The sequence below is a fragment of the Salmo salar genome, chromosome ssa13 (assembly GCF_905237065.1).
Source record: "Salmo salar chromosome ssa13, Ssal_v3.1, whole genome shotgun sequence".
Lineage (NCBI taxonomy): Eukaryota > Metazoa > Chordata > Actinopteri > Salmoniformes > Salmonidae > Salmo > Salmo salar.
The window spans coordinates 109,686,469-109,712,198 of NC_059454.1; the positions used below are offsets into that span (position 1 = coordinate 109,686,469).

General features: G+C 47.6%; 1 protein-coding gene across 2 annotated transcripts in view; it reads left to right on the forward strand.

Moving 5' to 3' along the window:
• LOC106568549 (metalloprotease TIKI1) overlaps positions 1-25,730 on the forward strand; it is a 150,216-nt gene that overhangs the window by 33,504 nt on the left and 90,982 nt on the right. For both annotated transcript variants that reach the window (XM_045692665.1, XM_045692666.1), the window contains exons 3-4: positions 19,054-19,200; positions 20,971-21,145. In XM_045692665.1, the coding sequence (XP_045548621.1) occupies positions 19,054-19,200; positions 20,971-21,145 (322 nt within the window). The remainder of the gene's footprint in view (positions 1-19,053; positions 19,201-20,970; positions 21,146-25,730) is intronic.

Below are 25,730 nucleotides of genomic sequence, written 5' to 3' on the forward strand. Positions count from 1 at the left end.
GCAAAGATTGACAGACATTTACATTGTTCTTTTCAAAACTCAAATGACAATAAATAGATACACAATAGTGTTGTCACCAGAATTTTGACTTCGATATCCGATACCAGGTTTAGTATCACAATACTCGGTACCAAAACAATACCACGGAAAAACAATTAAGACAGTCATGTATGCATTAATTAATCATTATTCAATCAAACAATGATAGCAACATAATGGTAATAATTGATTTAAATGGTCAATCTCTATCGACAGTACAGGTTAATGCATTTTTAGTGGAAGTTTGAGCAAGCATTGAGTTATTGATTTTGTTTTAGCTGATTTCATGGGGCTAAAGATGAAAATATGTTTCTCTTCCATTTGGGACTTATTTTATTGTACTGATCAACAACATTTGCATAGAAGAAGCTTCTTGTATAAAAATGATTTCATACATTGTTACCCCAGGAAATCTTAAGTCTTATTACATACAGCCTGGAAGAACTATTGGATATAAGAGCAACGTCAACTTACCAACATTACGACCAGGAATACGACTTTCCCGAAGTGGATCCTCTGTTTGGACCACCACCCAGGACAATGGATCTAATCCCAGCCGGCGACACAAAACAATGGCGCCGTAGAAGGGGCAGACGGAGCGGCCTCCTGGTCAGGCTCCGTAGACATGCACATCGCCCACCACTCCCGAGTATACTACTCGCCAATGTCCAGTCTCTTGACAATAAGGTAGATGAAATTCAAACAAGGGTTGCCTTCCAGAGAGACATCCGATAATGTAACATCCTCTGATTCACGGAAACATGGCTCTCTCGGGATATGTTGTCGGAATCGGTTCAGCCACCGGGCTTCTCCATGTATCGCGCCGACAGAGATAAACACCTCTCTGGGAAGAGTAAGGGCGGGGTTGTATGCTTCATGATTAACGACTCATGGTGTAACCATAACAACATACAGGAACTCAAGTTCTTCTGCTCAACCCACTTAGATTTCCTTACAATCAAATGCCGGCCATATTACCTCCCAAGACAATTCTCGTCAGTTATTGTCACAGCTGTGTACATTCCCCCTCAAGCAGACACCCCGACGGTCCTCAAGGAACTTCACTCGACTCTATGTAAACTGGAAACCATATATCCTAAGGTTGCATTTATTGTAGCTGGGGATTTTATCAAAGCAAATTTGAGAACAAGGCTACCTAAAATTCTATCAGCATATTGATTGCAGTACTCGCGGGGGTAATACACTCGATCACTGCTACTCTAACTTCCGCGATGCATACAAAGCCCTCCCCCGCCGTCCCTTCCTCAAATCTGACCACGACGTCATCTTTCTCCTACCGTCTTATAGGCAGAAACTCAAACAGGATGTACCAGTGACTAGAACCATTCAACGCTGGTCTGACCAATCGGAATCCACACTTCAAGATTGTTTTGATCACGTGGACTGGAATATGTTTCCCGGTCAGCCTCAGAGAACAACATCGACCTATACGCTCTCTTGGTGAGTGCGTTTAGAAAGAAGTGCATAGGAGATGTTGTTCCCACTTTAAAACCTACCCCAACCAGAAACCGTGGCTGGATGGCGGCATTCGCGCAAAACTGAAAAGCGCGAACCACCGCATTTAACCATGGAAAGAGATCTTGGAATATGGCTGAATATAAACAGTGTAGTTATTCCCTCCGCGAGTCAATCAAGCAAGCGAAATTCCAGTACAGGGACAAAGTGGAGTCTCAATTCAATGGCTCAGACACGAGATGTATGTGGCAGGGTCTACAGACAATCACGGATTACAAAAAGAAAAACAGCCACATCACAGACACGCTTCCAGACAAACTAAACACCTTCTTTTCCCGCTTTGAGGATAATACAGTGCCACTGTCGCGGCCCGCTAACAAGGACTGCGCCCCTCCTTCTCCGTGGCCGATGTGAGTAAAACATTTAAGCATGTTAACTCTCTCAAGGCTACTGGCCGAGACGGCATCCTTAGACGCATCCCCAGAGCATGCGCAGACCAGCTGGCTGGTGTGTTTATGGACATATTCAATTGTTCCCTATCCCAGTCTGCTGTCCCCACATGCTTCAAGATGGCCACCATTGTTCCTGTACCCAAGAAGACAAAGATAACTGAACTAAATGACTAACGCCCCATAGCACTCACTTCAGTCATCATGAAATGCTTTGAGAGACTAGTCAACGATCATATCACCTCCACCTTACTGGCCACCCCAGACCCACTTCAGTTTGCATACCCCTCAACAGGTCCACAGACAATGCAATCGCCATCACACTGCACACTGCCCTATCCAATCTGGACAAGAGGAATGCTGTTCATTGACTACAGCTCAGCATTCAACTCCATAGTAGCTCATCATCAAGTTGGAGGCCCTGGGTTTCAACCCCGCCCTGTGCAACAGGGTCCTGGACTTTCTGACAGGTCGCCCCCAGGTGGTGAAGGTAGAAAATAACATCTCCACTTCGCTGATCCTCAACACTGGGGCCCCAACAAGGGTGCGTGCTCAGCCCTCTCCTGTACTCCCTGTTCACCAACGACTGCGTGGCCATGCACGCCTCCAACTCAATCATCAATTTTGCAGACGACACAACAGAGGTGGGCTTGATTACCAACAACGATGAGACAGCCTACAGGGAGGAGGTGAGGGCACTCGGAGTGTGGTGTCAGGAAAACTACCTCTCACTCAACGTCAATAAAACAAAGGAGATGATCGTGGACTTCAGGAAACAGCAGAGGGAGCACCCCCCATCCACATCAAAGGCGACAGTAGTGGAGAAGGTGGAAAGATTTAAGTTCCTCGGCGTACATATCACAGACAAACTGAAATGGTCCACCCACACAGACAGTGTGGTGAAGAAGACGCAACAGTGCCTCTTCAACCTCAGGAGGCTGAAGAAATTTGTCTTGTCACCCAAAACCCTGACAAACCTTTACAGATGCACAATCGAGAGCATCCCGTCGGGCTGTATCACCGCCTGGTACGTCAACTGCACCGCCCTCAACCGCAAGGCTCTCCAGAGGGTGGTGCGGTCTGCGCAACGCATAACCCGGGGCAAACTACCTGCCCTCCATGACACCTACAGCACCCAATGTCACAGGAAGGCCAAAAAGATCATCAAGGACAACAACCACCCGAGCCACTGCCTGTTCACCCCGCTATCATCCAGAAGGTGTTGTCAGTGCAGGTGCATCAAAGCTGAGACCGAGAGACTGAAAAACAGCTTCTATCTCAAGGCCATTAGACTGCAAAACAGCAATCACTAACTCAGAGAGGCTGCTGCCTACATTGAGACCCAATCACTGGGCACTTTAGTAAACGGATCACTAGTCACTTTAAACAATGCCACTTTAAATAATGTTTAAATATCTAACATTACTCATAGCATATGTTTAAACTGTATTTTATACCATCTATTGCACCTTGCCTATGCCGCTCGGCCATCGCTCATCCATATATTTATATGTACATATTCTCATTCACCCCTTTAGATATGTGTGTATTATGTAATTGTTGGGGAATTGTTCGATTACTTGTTAGATATTACTGCACTGTCGGAACTAGAAGCACAAGCATTTCGCTAGCAGTGAGTTAGTGGATCAGGAACGGTGCTTTATAATAAGGGGTAGCAGTGAGTTAGTGGAGCAGGAACGTTGCTCTATAATAAGGGGTAGCAGTGAGTTAGGTGAGGTGTTCAGCAAGGCCCGGGCCACGTCGCTTCCGCCGCACCGACCCTATGACTGCGGGATTGACCTTCTCCCTAGCACCATGCCGCCCCGGGGACATCTGTAATCTCTGTCGGGACCGGAGACCAAGGCTATGGATACCTACATTAGGGACTCCGTAGCTGTTGGATTTATCAGTCTCTCTTCCTCTCCCGCCGGCACAGGCTTCTTCTTCGTGGAGAAAAAGGACAAGACCATGCGCCCGTGCATTGACTAGCGGGGACTCAACGACATTACGGGTTAAGAACCGTTACCTGCTACCACTCATTTCCTCGCCCTTCGAGCCGCTCCAGGGGGCCACTGTGTTTTCCAAGCTGGATCTACGGAACGCCTACCACCTGGTGCGGATACGAGAGGGGGACGAGTGGAAGACCGTCTTCAACACAGCCAGTGGCCACCACGAGTGTTTGGTCATGCCCTTTGGTCTCACCAACGTCCCTGCTGTGTTCCAGGCTCTGGTGAATGATGTTCTCCGCGACATGTTGAACCGGTTCATCTTCGTCTACATTGATGACATCCTCATCTTCTCCCGCTCCTTTCAAGAACACGTGCTCCATGTCCGGCAGGTACTTCAACACCTTCTGGAGAATCAGCTGTTTGTGAAGGCGGAGAAGTGCGAGTTCCATCGCTCCACCATCCCCTTTCTGGATTACATCATCTCTGCTGGGAGTGTCCAGATGGATCCCGGGAAGGTGAGAGCAATGATGGATTGGCCTCAGCCTACGTCCAGGGTGCAGCTGCAACGTTTCCTGGGGTTCGGCAATTTCTATCGACGCTTTATCCGGGGTTACAGCACCCTGGCTTCCCCCCTGTCAGCACTCACCTCACCCAAGGTTCCGTTCACGTGGTTTCCAGCTGCTGACCGAGCGTTCCAGGACCTCAAATGTCGCTTCACCACAGCTCCCATCCTGGTTCATCCTGACTCATTTCGTCAGTTCTTAGTGGAGGACAATGCTTCAGACGTCGGAGTGGAGGCTGTCCTATACCAACGTTCTGCCCTTGACCTCAAGCTACATCCCTGCGCCTCCTTCTCCCATCGCCTGAACGCCACGGAAAGGAACTACGATGTGGGGAATCGGGAGCTTCTCGCAGCGAAGATGACGTTGGAGGAACGGAGGTACTGGCTGGAGGGGGCGGAACATCCGTTCATCATGTGGACCGACCACAAGAACCTGGAGTATCTCCGCACCGCCAAGCACCTCAACTCCAGGCAAGCCAGATGGGCCCTGATGTTCACACGGTTCAACTTCTCCCTCTCGTACCGGCCGGGATCCAAGAATGTCAAACCGGATGCGCTGTCCCGCCGCTATAGCCCCGCCGCTGCACCCCCGGAAGCCGAGACCTTTCCCCCCCTGCTCCAAAATCAATAGCCCCTCTGCTGTTCGTCCTCTGTTGCCCCGTACCCGCCGTTTTCTTCCTACTTTTCATGTGTCTAGATGTAAACCCTTGTCTCACAGCCCTTTGTCTCCTGTTTCCTGTGTTTTCTGTCTGTCTGTGCCAGTTCGTCTTGTTTGTCAAGCTTACTAAGCGTTTGTCCTGTCAGCTCCTGTATCTTCCCAGCCTCACTTTTTCTCGCCCTCCTGGTTTTTGACCCTTGCCAGTCCTGACCCCGAACCCTCCCGCCTGACCACTCTGCCTGCCCCTGACCCTGAGCCTGCCTGTCGTCCTGTACCTTTGCCTCTGTTGCTGTAATAAACATTGTTACTACGACACAGTCTGCATCTGGGTCTTACCTTTATCCTGATAGGCAGGCTGTTTTCAGGGAGAACTCCTCCCTCTCAGATGAAACGGCAGGCTGAGTTTTCAGGTTCATTTTGCTGTTTGTCTTTGTCTGGCTTTGGTAGCTGACATCATAAAACCTGTGGACAACAAGCCCACTGTTCCTCTCTGCCCTAAATTCATTACATCTTTCTCTTCTCTCTCTTTCTCTCTCTGTCGATCTCTCTGTCTCACTCTCTCTGTCTGTTGCTCAATCTCTCTCTCTCTCTCTCCGTCTTCTTTGAAAGCCTCTCATGTCGTCCATTCTAAACTGGCCTTCTGCATAGAAAGTTGATGTCTTTGTCTTAAACTCAAACATAGAAAAATTGATAGAAACATGTATGTAAATAATCTAGAACTCTGGATTGGATTCTCTCTCCTAATATGGTGCTATACAAAACCTCCATGTTTGTATAGAGACGCGTCGTTTCACATGGTTCCTCAACGACGTGACAAACACTGTTCATTAGAAGAGTTTAAGAAAGAAAATGTTTACGTGACCTCTGAGCACATGCGGTTCAAATAGGAAGTGCATTAGTGACCTTACAGATGTAGCAGCCTGGGCACCTAAACACTGGGTAGTGTCCCTATTCCCTATAGGGCACTATTAGGGTGCCATTTAGGACTCAGACTCCATCTATTTACACTACAGAGAAGCAAGAGGGTTAGGATGACGGTTATAAAAGAGTTCAGGATAATGGATCTGAGATCAGTTGATTGATTGAGATGGACTGACAAAGTATCATATAGTAATTACTGTGTGTGCGTGTCTTACAATATTGAGTTTTCACAATGTTGTGCCTATTGAACCACTAAAGTGATTCAGGACAGAATTTTTATTTAACTAGGCAAGTCAGTTCAGAACAAATTCTTGTTTACAGTGACAGCCTAGGAACAGTGAGTTAACTGCCTTGTTCAGGGGTAGAACAACTGATTTTTACCTTGTCAGCTCAGGGATTTGATCCAGCAACCTTTCGGGTTACTGGCCCAACGCTCTAACCACTAGGTTAGCTGCCGCCACGAAGAGTAGACAATGTTAACATTTACAACAACATTTATTGTTGGCCCCTATATAATGACTCTTTCTTCATAACGACCCTGGATCAGATTATAATGATGTCCCTGGATCAGATTATAATGATGTCCCTGGGTCAGATTAACATGATGTCCCTGGGTCAGATTGTAATGATGTCCCTGGGTCAGATTGTAATGATGTCCCTGTGTCAGATTATAATGATGTCCCTGGATCAGATTATAATGATGTCCCTGGATCAGATTATAATGATGTCCCTGGATCAGATTATAATGATGTACCTGTGTCAGATTGTAATGATGTCCCTGTGTCAGATTATAATGATGTCCCTGGGTCAGATTGTAATGATGTCCCTGGGTCAGATTATAATGATGTCCCTGGATCAGATTAACATGATGTCCCTGGATCAGATTATAATGATGTCCCTGGATCAGATTATAATGATGTCCCTGGGTCAGATTATAATGATGTCCCTGGGTCAGATTATAATGATGTCCCTGGGTCAGATTATAATGATGTCCCTGGGTCAGATTATAATGATGTCCCTGGGTCAGATTATAATGATGTCCCTGGTTCAGATTATAATGATGTCCCTGGGTCAGATTATAATGATGTCCCTGGGTCAGATTATAATGATGTCCCTGGGTCAGATTATAATGATGTCCCTGGGTCAGATTATAATGATGTCCCTGGGTCAGATTATAATGATGTCCCTGGGTCAGATTATAATGATGTCCCTGTGTCAGATTATAATGATGTCCCTGGATCAGATTATAATGATGTCCCTGGGTCAGATTATAATGATGTCCCTGGGTCAGATTATAATGATGTCCCTGAATCAGATTATAATGATGTCCCTGGGTCAGATTATAATGATATCCCTGGGTCAATGGCCAGCCCTCCCTTTGAGTCCCTCCCTTATTTTGTTGCTGTTATGAAAGGCCTGTGAAAGACCCTGTGAGGCCTGTGAAGGACCATCTGTCTGCATCCTAAATGGCTCCCTATTCCCAGGGAGCCATTTCGGACCTACTGTACAAGGGGGGCCCGCAGGTGGTTTGAGTAAAAAGAAAATATATATATATTGAAACTGTAGAAATTACAATGGACCTACATTTCATACAGTATCTTGACTGTGTCCAGTTCGCTAATAATCACCAAAATGAAAGCTAGACAGTCAGGGAGCATCGGAAATTCCCCCAAAAATGGATAAAAGACTATATTTAGGGAGGAAATATAACCTGTTTTCAGTGCGGCCCCTCTGGACATGGTTGAAGACCGAATGCGGCCCCCAGGGGAAAATGAGTTTGACACCAAACAGTCCCAGCCCGTCCCGTTGCCTGGCTACCCAGACTCCTTGCTCCTGCCCGACGACGTCATTTCCTTCTCCGCAATGATGAGTCGTCTGGATCTGACTACCTCCCTGACACTTTACCGAATGCAAACACATTCTAGACTGTCTGATTGGTCCAGAAACCTGTTGGTTCTGGCCAGAGCCAGAACTCACGTGGGTGAAGCGTCGGTTTGGAAAATGTGTCATCGGCTTTGAAATTCTGATTGGTTAGAGACGGTCCAATCGCTATGACTTTGTTTTGTACAACACCCCTCATGTCCCCGATCACCACAAATGACTTTAATGATGGCAGTCTCTGACTGAAGTATGTAGTGAATAACAGAGCAGCGGAGGAATTTTAGTGTGAGTCATCAGGCTATCCACCAGGGGACAGAATGTTTGTTTATTTTCCCCATAACATGACAGAAAAACATTCTCTCGTTCCTATAAATACAAACCGGTTACTCTCTCATTCCTATAAATACAAACCGGTTACTCTCTCATTCCTATAAATACATACAGGTTACTCTCTCTCATTCCTATAAATACATACAGGTTACTCTCTCTCATTCCTATAAATACATACAGGTTACTCTCTCTCATTCCTATAAATACATACAGGTTACTCTCTCTCATTCCCATACATACAAACAGGTTACTTTCTCATTCCCATACATACAAACCGGTTACTCTCTCATTCCCATACATACAAACAGGTTACTCTCTCTCATTCCTATAAATACAAACAGGTTACTCTCCAATTTACAACCTACTTACCTTGGTTGATTGTCAATCTACATTTGATTTATTTGTGTATGTGTGTAATGTATTTATAGAACATACAGATGTAGGATCTTAATTTGATCCCTCTTTTGCTGCTGAGAATGTGTAGCGTATTTGAGTTTTAAAAAGGCTTCTAAAGTTTGTAATGTCCACTTTGACATTTCAGACTTGATTATCCCTAGTGAAAAATGTATCAACCCCTCACAAAAATGCCCATGATTTATAATCTACATAATACTTTACATTTCCTGATGCTGCAGGATTACCTTCCTGCTGTAGCAAACTGGCTGAAATGAAGATCCTACATCTGTACAGGGCTAGTTTTGCAGCTGTGTTGACAAAGCAGGTCTCCCAAAATAGACCAGCATTCTCTATATCAAAGTTCTACAAAAGCTGTTTCTGTACAGTCGCTAGAGACTTCGGTTAAAATTGTAAATCACTGAACACATCTATCGACTCACTCTTTTAGTACTTTTTCATGAATGAAGTTGTCAAATAATAGAAAACCTACTATATAGCACCCCCTCTTATGTTCCTGTTGTCATATAGGAAGTCTGTGAACTAGCACCCCATGCTACCCTTCCCTTTGTCCCGGTCAGGATTGGAAAGTTAATAAAGAACCATCAAAGGCATGCCTGAGTCAGACTTGAGTAATCCGTAATGAGGAGTTACTCCCTGCTACCCCCCCCCCCAGGAATGCAGGGGTCAAATGTGAAGACCTGGACTGCTGCTGGAGTCTCTGATTGGGCCTCTGAGGGGCTGGTGGGATCCAATAGGAAGGTGTGGAGAGCAGAGAAGAGCAGCTAGACGACATAGTGCAGAGATAATGTCGGCAGGCTTTAAACAGAGATTTACTGGCCTGTCCAACCAACATGCCTTGCTGTATAGTCTGGTACAGACCTGGGTTCAAGTAGCATTTTAAATATTTTCAAATGCTTAAAATAAGATGTGTTTGATTGAGCTTGCCTGGCTCCCGAGTGGCGCAGCGGTCTAAGACACAGCATCTCAGTGCAAGAGGTATCACTACAGACCCTGGTTCAAATCCAGGCTGTATCACATCTGACAGTGATAAGGAGTCCCACAGGCTGGCACGCAATCGGACCAGTGTCGTGTGGGTTTGGATGGGGTAGGACCGTTATTGTATATAAAGTGGGGCAGCAGGGTAGCCTAGTGGTTAGAGCGTTGGACCAGTAACCTAAAGGTTGCTAGACCAAATCCCCAAGCTGACAAGGTAATAATCTGTCGTTCTGCCCCTGAACAAGGCAGTTAACCCACTGTTCCTAGGCTGTCATTGAAAATAAGAATTTGTTCTTAACTGACCTGCCTAGTTAAATAAAGGTAAAATGGACCTGCAGTAGGATCTTAATTTGATCACCCTGTAGCAGTGTATTTGAGGCTTCTGAAATTTGTAATTTCATACTTGATTTTCCCGTACAATTTTTTAAATCAACCCCAACAAAAATGTCCATTAATTATAATCCACATATTAATTCACATTTCCTAAAGCTGCAGGATTCAAACTGGCTCAAATTATGATCCTACATTTGTAGGAATAGTCACAAAAATATAAAAACGTACCCATCTGGCACTCCAGGCAAGGCTAGAGAAAAAGGATTTGAAAGATCTTAAACAGGATTTGAACACAGGTGTGGTCTTGTCTACCTGCTGGAGAATTTTCCCTCTGTTGAACAGAACACAGAACACTGTAAGTGTTCTGGAACAAGAGTTGACAGACTGGTGACAGGCAGTGTTGTTCAGGGTATCGGGGAAAGCAGAGAACACTCAAGCTGTGGTGAGGGATTTATTCTTCCTCAGGATCACTCCTCAGTACAGAGAGCAGAGCAGGACAGGCTCATTCAGGATCACTCCTCAGTACAGACAGCAGAGCTGGACAGGCTCATTCAGGATCACTCCTCAGTACAGAGAGCAGAGCAGGACAGGCTCATTCAGAATCACTCCTCAGTACAGACAGCAGAGCAGAGCAGGACAGGCTCATTCAGGATCACTCCTCAGTACAGAGAGCAGAGCAGGACAGGCTCATTCAGAATCACTCCTCAGTACAGACAGCAGAGCAGAGCAGGACAGGCTCATTCAGGATCACTCCTCAGTACAGAGAGCAGAGCAGGACAGGCTCATTCAGAATCACTCCTCAGTAGAGACAGCAGAGCAGAGCAGGACAGGCTCATTCAGGATCACTCCTCAGTACAGAGAGCAGAGCAGGACAGGCTCATTCAGAATGACTCCTCAGTAGAGACAGCAGAGCAGAGCAGGACAGGCTCATTCAGAATCACTCCTCAGTAGAGACAGCAGAGCAGAGCAGGACAGGCTCATTCAGGATCACTCCTCAGTACAGACAGCAGAGCAGAGCAGGACAGGCTCATTCAGGATCACTCCTTAACATTTGTAGTGAGGTTGTCAAAAATGAGTTAGTAATTGACAGTGGGAAAGTGAAGAGCAGAGAGCAGACCAAGACAGGCTCATTATGGATCAAACCTCAGTACAAACAGCAGAGCAGAGCAGGACAGGCTCATTATGGATCAAACCTCAGTACAAACAGCAGAGCAGAGCAGGACAGGCTCATTATGGATCAAACCTCAGTACAAACAGCAGAGCAGACCAAGACAGGCTCATTATGGATCAAACCTCAGTACAAACAGCAGAGCAGACCAAGACAGGCTCATTATGGATCAAACCTCAGTACAAACAGCAGAGCAGAGCAGGACAGGCTCATTATGGATCAAACCTCAGTACAAACAGCAGAGCAGAGCAGGACAGGCTCATTGTGGATCAATCCTCAGAATTTGTAGTGAGTAGAGGTCGACCGACTCTGATTTTTCAACGCCGATCCCGATACCGATTATTGGGGGACCAAAACCCCCGATACCGATTAATCGGCGATTTAATTTTTTTAAATGTATTTGTAATAATGACAATTACAACAATACTGAATGAAAAATCAATTTAGCCTCAAATAAATAATGAAACATGTTCAATTTGGTTTAAATAATGCAAAAACAAAGTGTTGGAGAAGAAAGTAAAAGTGCAATATGTGCCATGTAAGAAAGCTAACGTTTAAGTTCCTTGCTCAGAACATGAGAACATATGAAAGCTGGTGGTTCCTTTTAACATGAGTCTTCAATATTCCCAGTTAAGAAGTTTTAGGTTGTAGTTATTATAGGAATTATAGGACTATTTCTCTCTATACGATTTGTATTTCATATACCTTTGACTATTGGATGTTCTTATAGGCACTTTAGTATTGCCAGTGTAACAGTATAGCTTACGTCCCTCTCCTTGCTCCTACCTGGGCTTTAACCAGGAACACATCGACAAAAGCCACCCTTGAAGCAGCGTTACCCATGTAGAGCAAGGGGAAACAACTACCCCAAATCTCAGAGCGAGTGACGTTTGAAACGCTATTAGCGTGCACCTGGCTAACTAGCTAGCCATTTCACATCGGTTACACCAGCCTAATCTTGGGAGTTGACAGGCTTGAAGTAATAAACAGCGCAATGCATTGCGAAGGGCTGCTGGCAAAACGCACGGAAGTGCTATTTTGAATGAATGCTTACGAGCCTGCTGCTGCCTACCATCGCTCAGTCAGACTGCTCTATCAAATCGTAGACTTAATTATAACATAATAACACACAGAAATACGAGCCTTAGGTCATTAATATGGTCGAATCCGGAAACAATCATCTCGAAAACAAAACGTGATTCCTGTTACATTGCACAACCTTCAATGTTATGTCATAATTACATACAATTCTGGCAAATTAGTTCGCAACGAGCCAGGCGGCCCAAACTGTTGCATATACCCTGACTGCATGCAATGAACGCAAAATGGCACAATTTCACCTGGTTAATATTGCCTGCTAACCTGGATTTCTTTTAGCTAAATATGCAGGTTTAAAAATATATACTTCTCTGTATTGATTTTAAGAAAGGCATTGATGTTTATGGTTAGGAACAGTCGTGCAACGATTGTGCTTTTTTCGCAAATGCGCTTTTGTTAAATCATCCCCCGTTTGGCGAAGTCGGCTGTCTTTATTAGGAAGAAATAGTCTTCACAGTTCACAACGAGCCAGGCGGCCCAAACTGCTGCATATACCCTGACTCTGCAAGAGAAGTGACACATTTTCCCTAGTTAAAAGAAATTCATGTTAGCAGGCAATATTAACTAAATATGCAGGTTTAAAAATATATACTTGTGTATTGATTTTAAGAAAGGCATTGATGTTTATGGTTGGAGCAACGTGTACCTAAGCGATTATATGCAACGCAGGACAGGCTAGATAAACTAGTAATATTATCAACCATGTGTAGTTAACTAGTGATTATGATTGATTGATTGTTTTTTATAAGATAAGTTTAATGCTAGCTAGCAACTTACCTTGGCTTCTTACTGCATTCGCGTAACAGGCAGGCTCCTCATGGAGTGCAATGTAAAGCAGGTGGTTAGAGCGTTGGACTAGTTAACCGTAAGGTTGCAAGATTGAATTCCTGAGCTGACAAGGTAAAAATCTGTTGTTCTGCCCCTGAACAAGGCAGTTAACCCACCGTTCCTAGGCCGTCATTGAAAATAAGAATGTGTTCTTAACTGATTTGCCTAGTTAAATAAAGGTCTAAAAAAATACAAATAAAAAAAATAAAAATTGGCCAAATCGGCGTCCAAAAATACCGATTTCCGATTGTTATGAAAACTTGAAATCGGCCCTAATTAATCGCCCATTCCAATTAATCGGTCGACCTCTAGTAGTGAGGTTGTAAAAATTGGTTAGTAATTGACAGTGGGAAAGTGAAGTATCTTTTGACTTCCAGAAAGTGTCTTTAGTGGAGTGCAAAACGGGCCATGTAGGTCTCAGAGGAAGTGACTTCAGAGCACTAGAAGTGAAGGAGAGCCAACCGCTACACAGTGTGGTCAAACTCTGGTCAAACTGCTCTACCTAGCTCCACTAAACCGTCTCGTCAAATAATCCCCTCTAACTTGCTCTGACTGTTACAGTGTGGTCTTGTAAAAGGGATTCTGTCCTCAACCACAGGTTAAACAGGATATGGCTGATGCCAGGCTAAACTACAGCACATGGCTGATGCCAGGATAAACTACAGGACATGGCTGATGCCAGGATAAACTACAGCACATGGCTGATGCCAGGCTAAACTACAGGACATGACTGATGCCAGGCTAAACTACAGGACATGGCTGATGCCAGGCTAAACTACAGGACATGACTGATGCCAGGCTAAACTACAGGACATGGCTGATGCCAGGATAAACTACAGGACATGGCTGATGCCAGGATAAACTACAGGACATGACTGATGCCAGGCTAAACTACAGGACATGACTGATGCCAGGATAAACTACAGGACATGGCTGATGCCAGGATAAACTACAGGACATGGCTGATGCCAGGATAAACTACAGGACATGACTGATGCCAGGCTAAACTACAGGCTGTGTACTTAAAATCTCCCCAAGACCAACCAGCTACTGACTTACCTGACTCAAGCCCTTGGCTCCTGTGAGGAGCGTAGGCCATTGGCTGCTGTGAGGAGCGTAGGCCATTGGCTGCTGTGAGGAGCGTAGGCCATTGGCTGCTGTGAGGAGCGTAGGCCATTGGCTGCTGTGAGGAGCGTAGGCCATTGGCTGCTGTGAGGAGCGTAGGCCATTGGCTGCTGTGAGGAGCGTAGGCCATTGGCTGCTGTGAGGAGCGTAGGCCATTGGCTGCTGTGAGGAGCGTAGGCCATTGGCTCCTGTGAGGAGCGTAGGCCATTGGCTGCTGTGAGGAGCGTAGGCCATTGGCTGCTGTGAGGAGCGTAGGCCATTGGCTCCTGTGAGGAGCGTAGGCCATTGGCTGCTGTGAGGAGCGTAGGCCATTGGCTGCTGTGAGGAGCGTAGGCCATTGGCTGCTGTGAGGAGCGTAGGCCATTGGCTGCTGTGAGGAGCGTAGGCCATTGGCTGCTGTGAGGAGCTTAGGCCATTGGCTCCTGTGAGGAGCGTAGGCCATTGGCTGCTGTGAGGAGCGTAGGCCATTGGCTCCTGTGAGGAGCGTAGGCCATTGGCTGCTGTGAGGAGCGTAGGCCATTGGCTGCTGTGAGGAGCGTAGGCCATTGGCTGCTGTGAGGAGCTTAGGCCATTGGCTCCTGTGAGGAGCGTAGGCCATTGGCTGCTGTGAGGAGCGTAGGCCATTGGCTCCTGTGAGGAGCGTAGGCCATTGGCTGCTGTGAGGAGCGTAGGCCATTGGCTGCTGTGAGGAGCGTAGGCCATTGGCTCCTGTGAGGAGCGTAGGCCATTGGCGAGTTACTGCTGTTACCACTACACCTCGTGGCCCTTTCTTTTGAGTATAGGTTCGGTTATTTTGTCCTAAAGACCAGTTTAGTAGGACAAAATACTTTTTTATGAGTGACAGATTGAATTTAAAGCTGCAATTTGTAACTTTTTGGTGGCGACCTGACCAAATTCACTTAGAAATGTGAGTTATAGATTTGTCATTCTCACTTAAAGCAACTTTAAGAAGCGGTAGATCTGTTCTATGTGCACTATTTCTATGCTTCCCATTCTTAAGTTTTGTTTTTATGCGTCTTTTTATTTCGGTTTTGAACAGTAGCTTCAAACAGCTGAAAATAAAATATTTTTGATAATTGAAAATATATTTCACAGTGATTTAGATGGTATAAGGACTCCCTACACTTGCTTGTTTTGTCACAAACTTAAAGTTGGTGAACTGTTAGAATTTTAGCCACCAGGAAATGGTGGAGAGATTTCTGTATATTGCCCCTTTAAACCATCGTGCAGTAACCTCTCTACCACTCCGCTCTAATCCTGTCATTTGGGACAAAGCTACAGTGTTCTCTTCACCTAACAGGTAGTCTGTTTTGAATTATTCTGCTCGTATTCTCATGTTTCCTCTCTTAATATCTTAACTTCCTTAACTGTGTTTAACACTCGGCCGTTGAAGCAGTACTTTGAATCTCTACACAAGAAGCACACTCGTTTCTTATATCACCCTGGAGATATATAGCTGTAACAGTCATTGAATATGCCTACATATATCAGCCTGGAGATATACACTTAGAAAAAAAGGTTCTATCTATAACTTAAATGGGTTGTTGGGCTGTCCCCATAGAAGAACCCTTTGAAGAACCCTTTTTGAGTTCCATGTAGAACCTTTTTGAGTTCCATGTAGAACCCTTTTCACAGAGGAGGTGTTAAATGGAACCCAAAAGAATTCTACCTGGGACCAAAGAGGGTTCTACCTGGGACCAAAGAGGGTTCTACCTGGGACCAAAGAGGGTTCTACCTGGGACCAAAGAGGGTTCTACCTGGGACCAAAGAGGGTTCTACCTGGGACCAAAGAGGGTTCTACCTGGGACCAAAGAGGGTTCTACCTGGGACCAAAGAGGGTTCTACCTGGGACCAAAAAGGGTTCTACCTGGGACCAAAAAGGGTTCTACCTGGGACCAAAGAGGGTTGTACCTGGGACCAAAGAGGGTTCTACCTGGGACCAAAGAGGGTTCTACCTGGGACCAAAAAGGGTTCTACCTGGGACCAAAAAGGGTTCCTCTACGAGTACAGCTGAATAGCCCTTTTGGAATCCTATTTTCTCAGAGTGTACAGCTGTAGCAGTCATTGAATATGCTTGCCGAGACATTACTTATTTCTACACCGTGTTTTTGTCAATCGATTTCTGTCCGCATTTTCTGTAAAGCTTCTGTGAGTTTAATTCTACCTGATCAGAATAGTTATTTTGGGGTGGCAGCTAGCCTAGTGGTTAAAGCACTGGGCCAGTAACCATAAAGGTTGCTGGATTGAATCCCTGAGCTGACAAGGTAAATAAACAAAATCTGTCATTCTGAACAAGGCAGTTATAACCTACTGTTCCCCGGTTACACGTCATTGTAAATGAGAATTTCTTCTTAACTGACTTGCCTAGTTAAATAAAGTATAAATGAACATTTAATAGAATGAAAGGATCTAACAGAACATAAAGTTCAGGGTTTCGTTGTCAAACTTAACATGGTGGAAATAAGACAAACAGTTGAATTAACAGGAAGTCTTCATTTGTCCTTGGGTTCTGGCCAAGAGACCATTCGGCTGGCTGGCTGGCTGGCTGCTGGAATCATCAGGATTGTCCCAAATAGCACCCTATAGTGCACTACTTTGGACTAGAAGCTCTGGTCAAAAAGATTGCGCTACGTAGGGAATAGGGTTCCATAGTGAGAGGACGCTTGTCAGGCAGAAGAGCTTTCCCCAAAATACTGGACTCTCTCCCGCTACAGAAAGACAGATCGGAGTATTTGCTAATTGATTTAGAAATAGTAAGCTTGAGTAATTAAACTACTGCTATGTTTATTCATTGAGTAGTTAATAGTCATGTCATCAAGGACTGATACTAGTAAACTAACCTCCATACAAGCCATCTCTATTGCTTACTTTCGTCCAATCCTTTGAGAGGTAACCCGGTAGGTAGCCTAGCGGTTAGCACATTGAGCAAGTAACTGAATAGTTGCAAGAGCAAATCCCTGACCTGACAAGGTAAAACATCTGTCGTTCTGCCCCTGAACAAGGCAGTTTAACCCACTGTTCCCCCGGTAGGCCGTCATTGTAAATAAGAATTTGTTCTTTAACTGACTTGCCTAGTTTAAATAAAGAAATAAAACCCAGCTCATCCTAGTCTCTGATCTCAGTGATAATCAATGTTTTGCCTGCTTGTTTTTCTGTTGGAGTCCTGTTGGACACATGGCAGGCTACGTTTTTTGTGTCACCATGTAATCCTCCTGTGTTTTTGGTTTTTTTACCCAGTGGCTCCTGCTAGACCGGATCACTACACTCTATGCCCGCCCAAAAAAAGTTCTTCATCAACCCCACCATTGATCTCTCACAATGGCTCTCCCCTCACCAAAAAAAAAATACAAAAATACCTCCTTTATTTGTTTCTCAACAAGGAAAGTCAATCAAGCAGCCAGGCGTAGCGTGTGAATCCGCAACCACAGCTATGTGATGTGTGCAGGGATATGCATGGATAAGAGGGGTGGCACATGAATATATATTTCTATGCACACCCCTACACCGGGACCTCTTTTATGTGTTGTTTTCTACAGTGCTCAGATGACACATTTCTTCCTCCGGCGTTCATTGTAGTCGGGGGATGGTGTAGGAGAAGAAGGCAGAGCTCAGCAGATGCCTTCTTGTCTGCTACAAAGGCCCCCCCCTCCCTCCGTCAACCTCTCCACTCCCTACACTTTCATCAGCTCTTGATCAAAGCTTGCACTCTGCATATGAAAAGGGTCCCGGCTTTATGCTGCTCAAATTAGACTATCGCCACCCCACCAGCCTCCCAACTCCTCAACAAAACCCATCTGTTCTGTCCAGACTTCATCTTTCAGAGGCTTTTCTCAACCCTCACAGGCCTTTCAGCTCATTACATTACGGTTATGGAGTGGGGAGCGTAGATCGATCGCACAGAAAAAAATAAGGAGAGAAAGGGAGAGAGGACAGCAACACAATTAGACCCAACCAAATCATGAGAAAACAAAAAGATAATTACTTGACACATTGGAAAGAATTAACAAAAATAACAGAGCAAACTAGAATGCTATTTGGCCCTAAACAGAGAGTACACAGTGGCAGAATACCTGACCACTGTGACTGACCCAAACTTAAGGAAAGCTTTGACTATGTACAGACTCAGTGAGCATAGCCTTGCTATTGAGAAAGGCCGATGTAGGCAGACATGGCTCTCAAGAGAAGACAGGCTATGTGCACACTGCCCACAAAATGAGGTGGAAACTGAGCTGCACTTCCTAACCTCCTGCCCAATGTATAACCATATTAGAGACATATATTTACCTCAGCTTACACAGATCCACAAAGAATTTGAAAACAAATCCAATCTTGATAAACTCCCATATCTACTGGGTGAAATACCACAGTGTTCCATCACAGCAGCAAGATGTGTGACCTGTTGCCACAAGAAAAGGGCAACCTGTGAAGAACAAACACCATTGTAAATACAACCCATATTTATGTTTATTTATTTTATTTTCAGGAGGGCACTATACATATATATTTGCAAGGATTCCCTACCTCTTATTATTGATTCATGTAGTAAATGTGATTCCCTACCTCTTATTATGGATTCATGTAGTAAATGTGATTCCCTACCTCTTATTATTGATTCATGTAGTAAATGTGATTCCCTACCTCTTATAATGGATTCATGTAGTAAATGTGATTCCCTACCTCTTATTATTGATTCATGTAGTAAATGTGATTCCCTACCTCTTATTATTGATTCATGTAGTAAATGTGATTCCCTACCTCTTATTATTGATTCATATAGTAAATGTGATTCCCTACCTCTTATTATTGATTCATATAGTAAATGTGCATATCTTCCCCATCTACAGGTGATCTTTGCCCTGAACCAGACTCTTGTACAGCAGGAGAGTGTGAGAGCAGGCAGTCTGCAGGGCTCCTACACCACTGAGGACCTCATCAAGCACTACAACTGTGGAGACCTCAACTCCATCATCTTTAACCACGACACCTCACAGGTCAGTTACAACCACTCTGACCCCAAACCCCTAACCTCTATCCTGACCCCTGATCCCTAATTCAGCCTCTAACCCTGACCCCTGACCCCTAATTCAGCCTCTAACCCTGTCCTTACCTCTGACCCCTAACCTCTAACCCTGACCCCTAACCATGACCCCTAATTTGACCCCTGATCCCTAATTCAGCCTCTAACCCTGTCCTTACCTCTGACCCCTAACCTCTAACCCTGACCCCTGACCCCTGATCCCTAATTCAGGCCTCTAACCCTGTCCTTACCTCTGACCCCTAACCTCTAACCCTGACCCCTAACCCTGACCCCTAAACCTGACCCCTGATCCCTAATTCAGCCTCTAACCCTGTCCTTACCTTTGACCCCTAACTTCTAACCCTGACCCCTAAACCTGACCCCTAATTCAGACCTCTAACCCTGACCCCTACACCTGAACCCTTACCCCTAATTCAGACCTCGAACCCTGTCCTACCCTGTCCTAACCATGTCCAGCCTTGTCCTAACCCTGTCCCCACACTGTCCTAACCCTTCCTCTACCCTGCCCTTACCCTGTCCTAACCCTGTCCTAAACCTGCCCCCCACCCTGTCCTTACCCTGTCCCACCCTGTCCTAACCCTGTCCCCACCCTGTCCCCACCCTGTCCTCACCCTGTCCTAACCCTGTCCTCACCCTGTCCTCACCCTGTCCCCACCCTGTCCTTACCCTGTCCTAACCCTGTCCCCACCCTGTCCTAACCCTGTCCCCACCCTGTCCTCACCCTGTCCCTACCCTGTCCCCACCCTGTCCTAACCCTGTCCCCACCCTGTCCCCACCCTGTCCCCACCCTGTCCCAACCCTGCCCTAACCCTGTCCCCACCCTGTCCTCACCCTGCCCTTACCCTGTCCCCACCCTGTCCTAACCCTGTCCCCACCCTGCCCTAACCCTGCCCTTACTCTGTCCCCACCCTGTCCTAACCCTGTCCCCACCCTGTCATAACCCTGTCCCCACCCTGTCCCCACCCTGCCCTAACCCTGTCCTCACCCTGTCCCCACCCTGTCCTAACCCTGTCCTAACCCTGTCCCCACCCTGTCATAACCCCTGTCCCTACCCTGTCCCCACCCTGTCCCCACCCTGTCCCAACCCCTGCCCCCACCCTGTCCTAACCCTGTCCCCACCCTGCCCTAACCCTGTCCCCACCCTGTCCCCACCCTGTCCCCACCCTGCCCTTACCCTGTCCCCACCCTGTCCTAACCCTGTCCCACCCTGTCCCCACCCTGTCCCCACCCTATCCTTACCCTGTCCCCACCCTGTCATAACCCCTGTCCCCACCCTGTCCCCACCCTGTCCCCACCCTGCCCCTACCCTGTCCCCACCCTGTCCTAACCCTGTCCCACCCTGTCCCCACCCTGTCCTAACCCTGTCCCACCCTGTCCCCACCCTGTCCCCACCCTATCCTTACCCTGTCCCCACCCTGTCATAACCCTGTCCCTACCCTGTCCCCACCCTGTCCCCACCCTGTCCCTACCCTGTCCCCACCCTGTCCTAACCCTGTCCCACCCTGTCCCCACCCTGTCCCCACCCTATCCTTACCCTGTCTCCACCCTGTCCCCACCCTATCCTTACTCTGTCCCCTGTCAAGGTCCCCAACTTCAACAACCTGGCGTTGCTCCCCAGTCAACAGATTCCAGCTTAGTGAATGACCAGCTATAATGTCACGATTACGTTGTGCTTATTGAAGTGTAATATGTCCTTTATGACATGCAAATCATCCCTCTGCAGGTCCCCAACTTCAACAACATAACCCTGCGCCCCAGCGAACAGATAACAGCCCAGGAGATCGACAGCTACTTCAGACAGGAACTGATCTACAAGAGGAACGACAGGATGGGGAACAGGGTCAAGGCTCTGATGGAGGAACACCCGGACAACAGCTTCTTCTTCGCCTTCGGAGCAGGTCAGTGATGATGATGAGGAGGGTGATGATGATCATGATGGTGGTGGTGGGCTATTATCTGCTGGACCCCAGGAAGAGTAGCTGCTGCCTTGGCAGGAACTAATGGGGATCCATAATAAACCCCAGGAAGAGTAGCTGCTGCCTTGGGAGGAACTAATGGGGTCCATAATAAACCCCAGGAAGAGTAGCTGCTGCCTTGGGAGGAACTAATGGGGATCCATAATAAACCCCAGGAAGAGTAGCTGCTGCCTTGGCAGGAACTAATGGGGATCCATAATAAACCCCAGGAAGAGTAGCTGCTGCCTTGGCAGGAACTAATGTGGATCCATATGAAACCCCAGGAAGAGTAGCTGCTGCCTTGGCAGGAACTAATGGGGATCCATAATAAACCCCAGGAAGAGTAGCTGCTGCCTTGGCAGGAACTAATGGGGATCCATAATAAACCCCAGGAAGAGTAGCTGCTGCCTTGGCAGGAACTAATGGGGATCCATAATAGACCCCAGGAAGAGTAGCTGCTGCCTTGGCAGGAACTAATGTGAATCCATAATAAACCCCAGGAAGAGTAGCTGCTGCCTTGACAGGAACTAATGTGGATCCATAATAAACCCCAGGAAGAGTAGCTGCTGCCTTGACAGGAACTAATGTGGATCCATAATAAACCCCAGGAAGAGTAGCTGCTGCCTTGGCAGGTACTAATGGGGATCCATAATAAACCCCAGGAAGAGTAGCTACTGCCTTGGCAGGAACTAATGGGGATCCATAATAAACCCCAGGAAGAGTAGCTGCTGCCTTGGCAGGAACAAACAGGGATCCATAATAAACCCCAGGAAGAGTAGCTGCTGCCTTGGCTAATGGGGATCCATAATAAACTCCAGGAAGAGTAGCTGCTGCCTTGGCAGGAACAAACGGGGATCCATAATAAACTCCAGGAAGAGTAGCTGCTGCCTTGGCAGGTACTAATGCGTATCCATAATAAACCTCAGGAAGAGTAGCTGCTGCCTTGGCAGGAACTAATGGGGATCCATAATAAATACAAAAACAAGTGGGGATGTTGGTTATGAGTAATTGCACCCCGAGTTCTACTACCCATTTCTAAATGTCAGATATGCCTTTCTAATGATTGGGCCCACTTGACCATTGATTGATTCAGTATGGAGCTATGAAGAGTGAATCGTCTTTACAACATTGGTTATGAGCAGACTGTATATCTCCTCCCTTTATCCTCCCTTCATTCCTTTACTCCTTCACTCCCCGACGCGGTGGTAAAACACTTCTCCAAGGCCTGAAGTCATACATCTACACCCCAAATCGCAACCTACTCCCTATGTGCTCTGGTCTAAAGTAGTGCACTATATAGGGGATAGGGTTCCATAGGGCTCTGGTCTAAAGTAGTGCACTATATATAGGGAATAGGGTTGCATAGGGCTCTGGTCTAAAGTAGTGCACTATATAGGGAATAGGGTTCCATAGGGCTCTGGTCTAAAGTAGTGCACTATATAGGGAATAGGGTTCCGTAGGGCTCTGGTCTAAAGTAGTGCACTATATATAGGGAATAGGGTTTCATAGGGCTCTGGTCTAATGTAGTGCACTATACATAGGGAATAGGGTTCCATAGGGCTCTGGTCTAAAGTAGTGCACTATATAGGGAATAGAGTTTCATAGGGCTCTGGTCTGAAGTAGTCCACTATATTGTGAATAGGGTTTCATAGGACTCTGGTATAAAGTAGTGCACTATATAGGGAATAGTGTACCATTTGGGACACAGCCATAGTCTTGGTTCAGTCTGAGGTCACCTCTAGATCATGTGTAGAGACCGTGGTCAGGTCAGGCATTCAATTAAACGAGTGGACAATTACATCTGATTAAAGCTACTTCAGATCCACACAGCTTAAAATCTTTTTTTGTGAGCATGGCACGTGCAGAACAGAGAGGGCTTAGCTAGACTGAAGGAGGTTAAGTTCAAACCCTACAGAAATGGAAGACCTCCACTATTATGTATTGTAGTCCTCCTCTTTGACCTGCCGACCTCTGTTGGCCGGATGTATCGTAGTCCTCCTCTTTGACCTGCCGACCTCTGTTGGCCGGATGTATTGTAGTCCTCCTCTTTGACCTGCCGACCTCTGTTGGCCGGATGTATTGTAGTCCTCCTCTTTGACCTGCCGACCTCTGTTGGCCGGATGTATCGTAGTCCTCCTCTTTGACCTGCCGACCTCTGTTGGCCGGATGTATCGTAGTCCTCCTCTTTGACCTGCCGACCTCTGTTGGCCGGATGTATCGTAGTCCTCCTCTTTGACCTGCCGACCTCTGTTGGCCGGATGTATTGTAGTCCTCCTCTTTGACCTGCCGACCTCTGTTGGCCGGATGTATTGTAGTCCTCCTCTTTGACCTGCCGACCTCTGTTGGCCGGATGTATTGTAGTCCTCCTCTTTGACCTGCCGACCTCTGTTGGCTGGATGTATTGTAGTCCTCCTCTTTGACCTGCCGACCGCGCTCTGTTGGCTGGGATTCGTATGGCAACGTTCTCATATTTAGGGGTGAAATTCAGGAATCCACTTGTTGCCACATTGTTTGGTTCATTTAACTGAGACTTGGAAGCTGAGCAGGTTTAAAGAGAGTGTGAACTTTAGAGAGTTCATATTGGTGGAGCTACGAGAGCAGAGGGTCAAGGGCTGAGGGCTGGGGGCTGAGGGCTGAGATCTGAGAGCTGAGATCTGGGGGCTGAGAGCTGGGGACTGAGGGCTGGGGGCTGGGGGCTGAGAGCTGAGGGCTGGGGGCTGAGAGCTGAGAGCTGAGGGCTGGGGACTGAGGGCTGGGGGCTGAGAGCTGGGGGACTGGGGGCTGGGGGACTGGGGGCTGGGGGACTGGGGGCTGAGGACTGAGAGCTGGGGGCTGAGGGCTGGGGACTGAGGGCTGGGGGCTGAGGGCTGAGAGCTGAGGGCTGGGGGCTGAGAGCTGAGGGCTGAGGGCTGGGGGCTGAGTGCTGAGGGCTGAGGGCTGGGGGCTGGGGGCTGAGGGCTGGGGGCTGAGGGCTGGGGCTGAGAGCTGAGAGCTGAGGGCTGGGGACTGAGGGCTGGGGGCTGAGGACTGGGGGACTGGGGGCTGAGGGCTGGGGGCTGAGGGCTGAGAGCTGAGGGCTGGGGGCTGAGGGTTGAGGGCTGGGGGCTGAGAGCTCCTCCCCTCCACTACACCCCCGCCCACCTCCTCTCCTCCACTACCCCCCGCCCACCTCCTCTCCTCCACTACCCCCCCGCCCACCTCCTCTCCTCCACTACCCCCCGCCCACCTCCTCTCCTCCACTACCCCCCGCACACCTCCTCCCCTCCACTACAGCCCCGCCCACTTCCTCCCCTCCACTACCCCCCGCCCACCTCCTCTCCTCCACTACCCCCCGCCCACCTCCTCTCCTCCACTACCCCCCGCCCACCTCCTCTCCTCCACTACCCCCCCGCCCACCTCCTCTCCTCCACTACCCCCCCGCCCACCTCCTCTCCTCCACTACCCCCCGCCCACCTCCTCTCCTCCACTACCCCCGCCCACCTCCTCTCCTCCACTACCCCCCACCCACCTCCTCTCCTCCACTACCCCCGCACACCTCCTCCCCTCCACTACAGCCCCGCCCACCTCCTCTCCTCCACTACCCCCCGCCCACCTCCTCTCCTCCACTACCCCCCGCCCACCTCCTCTCCTCCACTACCCCCCCGCCCACCTCCTCTCCTCCACTACCCCCCGCCCACCTCCTCTCCTCCACTACCCCCCGCCCACCTCCTCTCCTCCACTACCCCCCGCCCACCTCCTCTCCTCCACTACCCCCCGCCCACCTCCTCTCCTCCACTACCCCCCGCCCACCTCCTCTCCTCCAACTACCACCTCACCATTTTTTGTATCTGTAATCATGTGTTTTACAGCTGCATATATAAAATGCTGTTCTGCTTTAAAGTGCTGCTTCCCAGAGGTGTGAAACTGAAGCCTTGAGAGGATGTCGTCACCTTTAGTTAATGATGACCAGTGTGTGTGTGTGTGTGTGTGTGTGTGTGTGTGTGTGTGTGTGTGTGTGTGTGTGTGTGTGTGTGTGTGTGCGTGCGTGCGTGCGTGCGCGTGTTGAGTTCTGAGGAGGGTTTAAAGGGAAACTGCACCCGCTGATTTAGCCTCGTTTTTAGACTCCTCAAGAAATGCTGGCGGCCATGACAGAAGTCAAACGTGAGTTGGCTTGGGGGTGTGCTTCGATATTGGGTGTTTTTTGGGTGTGTCTTTGCCACCACTAAGACACACCCATCTGTCAGAACCTTGCCCGCAGCTGTTTCCTCCCACTCCATCACAACATGGAGCGGCAGGTAGCCTAGTGGTTAGAGCGTTGGACTTGTAACTGAAAGGTTGCAAGATTGAATCCCCGAGCTGACAAGGTAAAAATCTGTTGTTGTGCCCCAGAACAAGGCAGTTAACCCACTGTTCCTAGGCCGTCATTGAAAATAAGAATTTGTTCTTAAATGACTTGCCAAGTTAAATAAAGGTAAAAAAACCTCCTGCAGGTTGAGTTCAATAACTACAGGCAGATGTATGGTGAGGTCTTTGCAATCAAATTGTATTG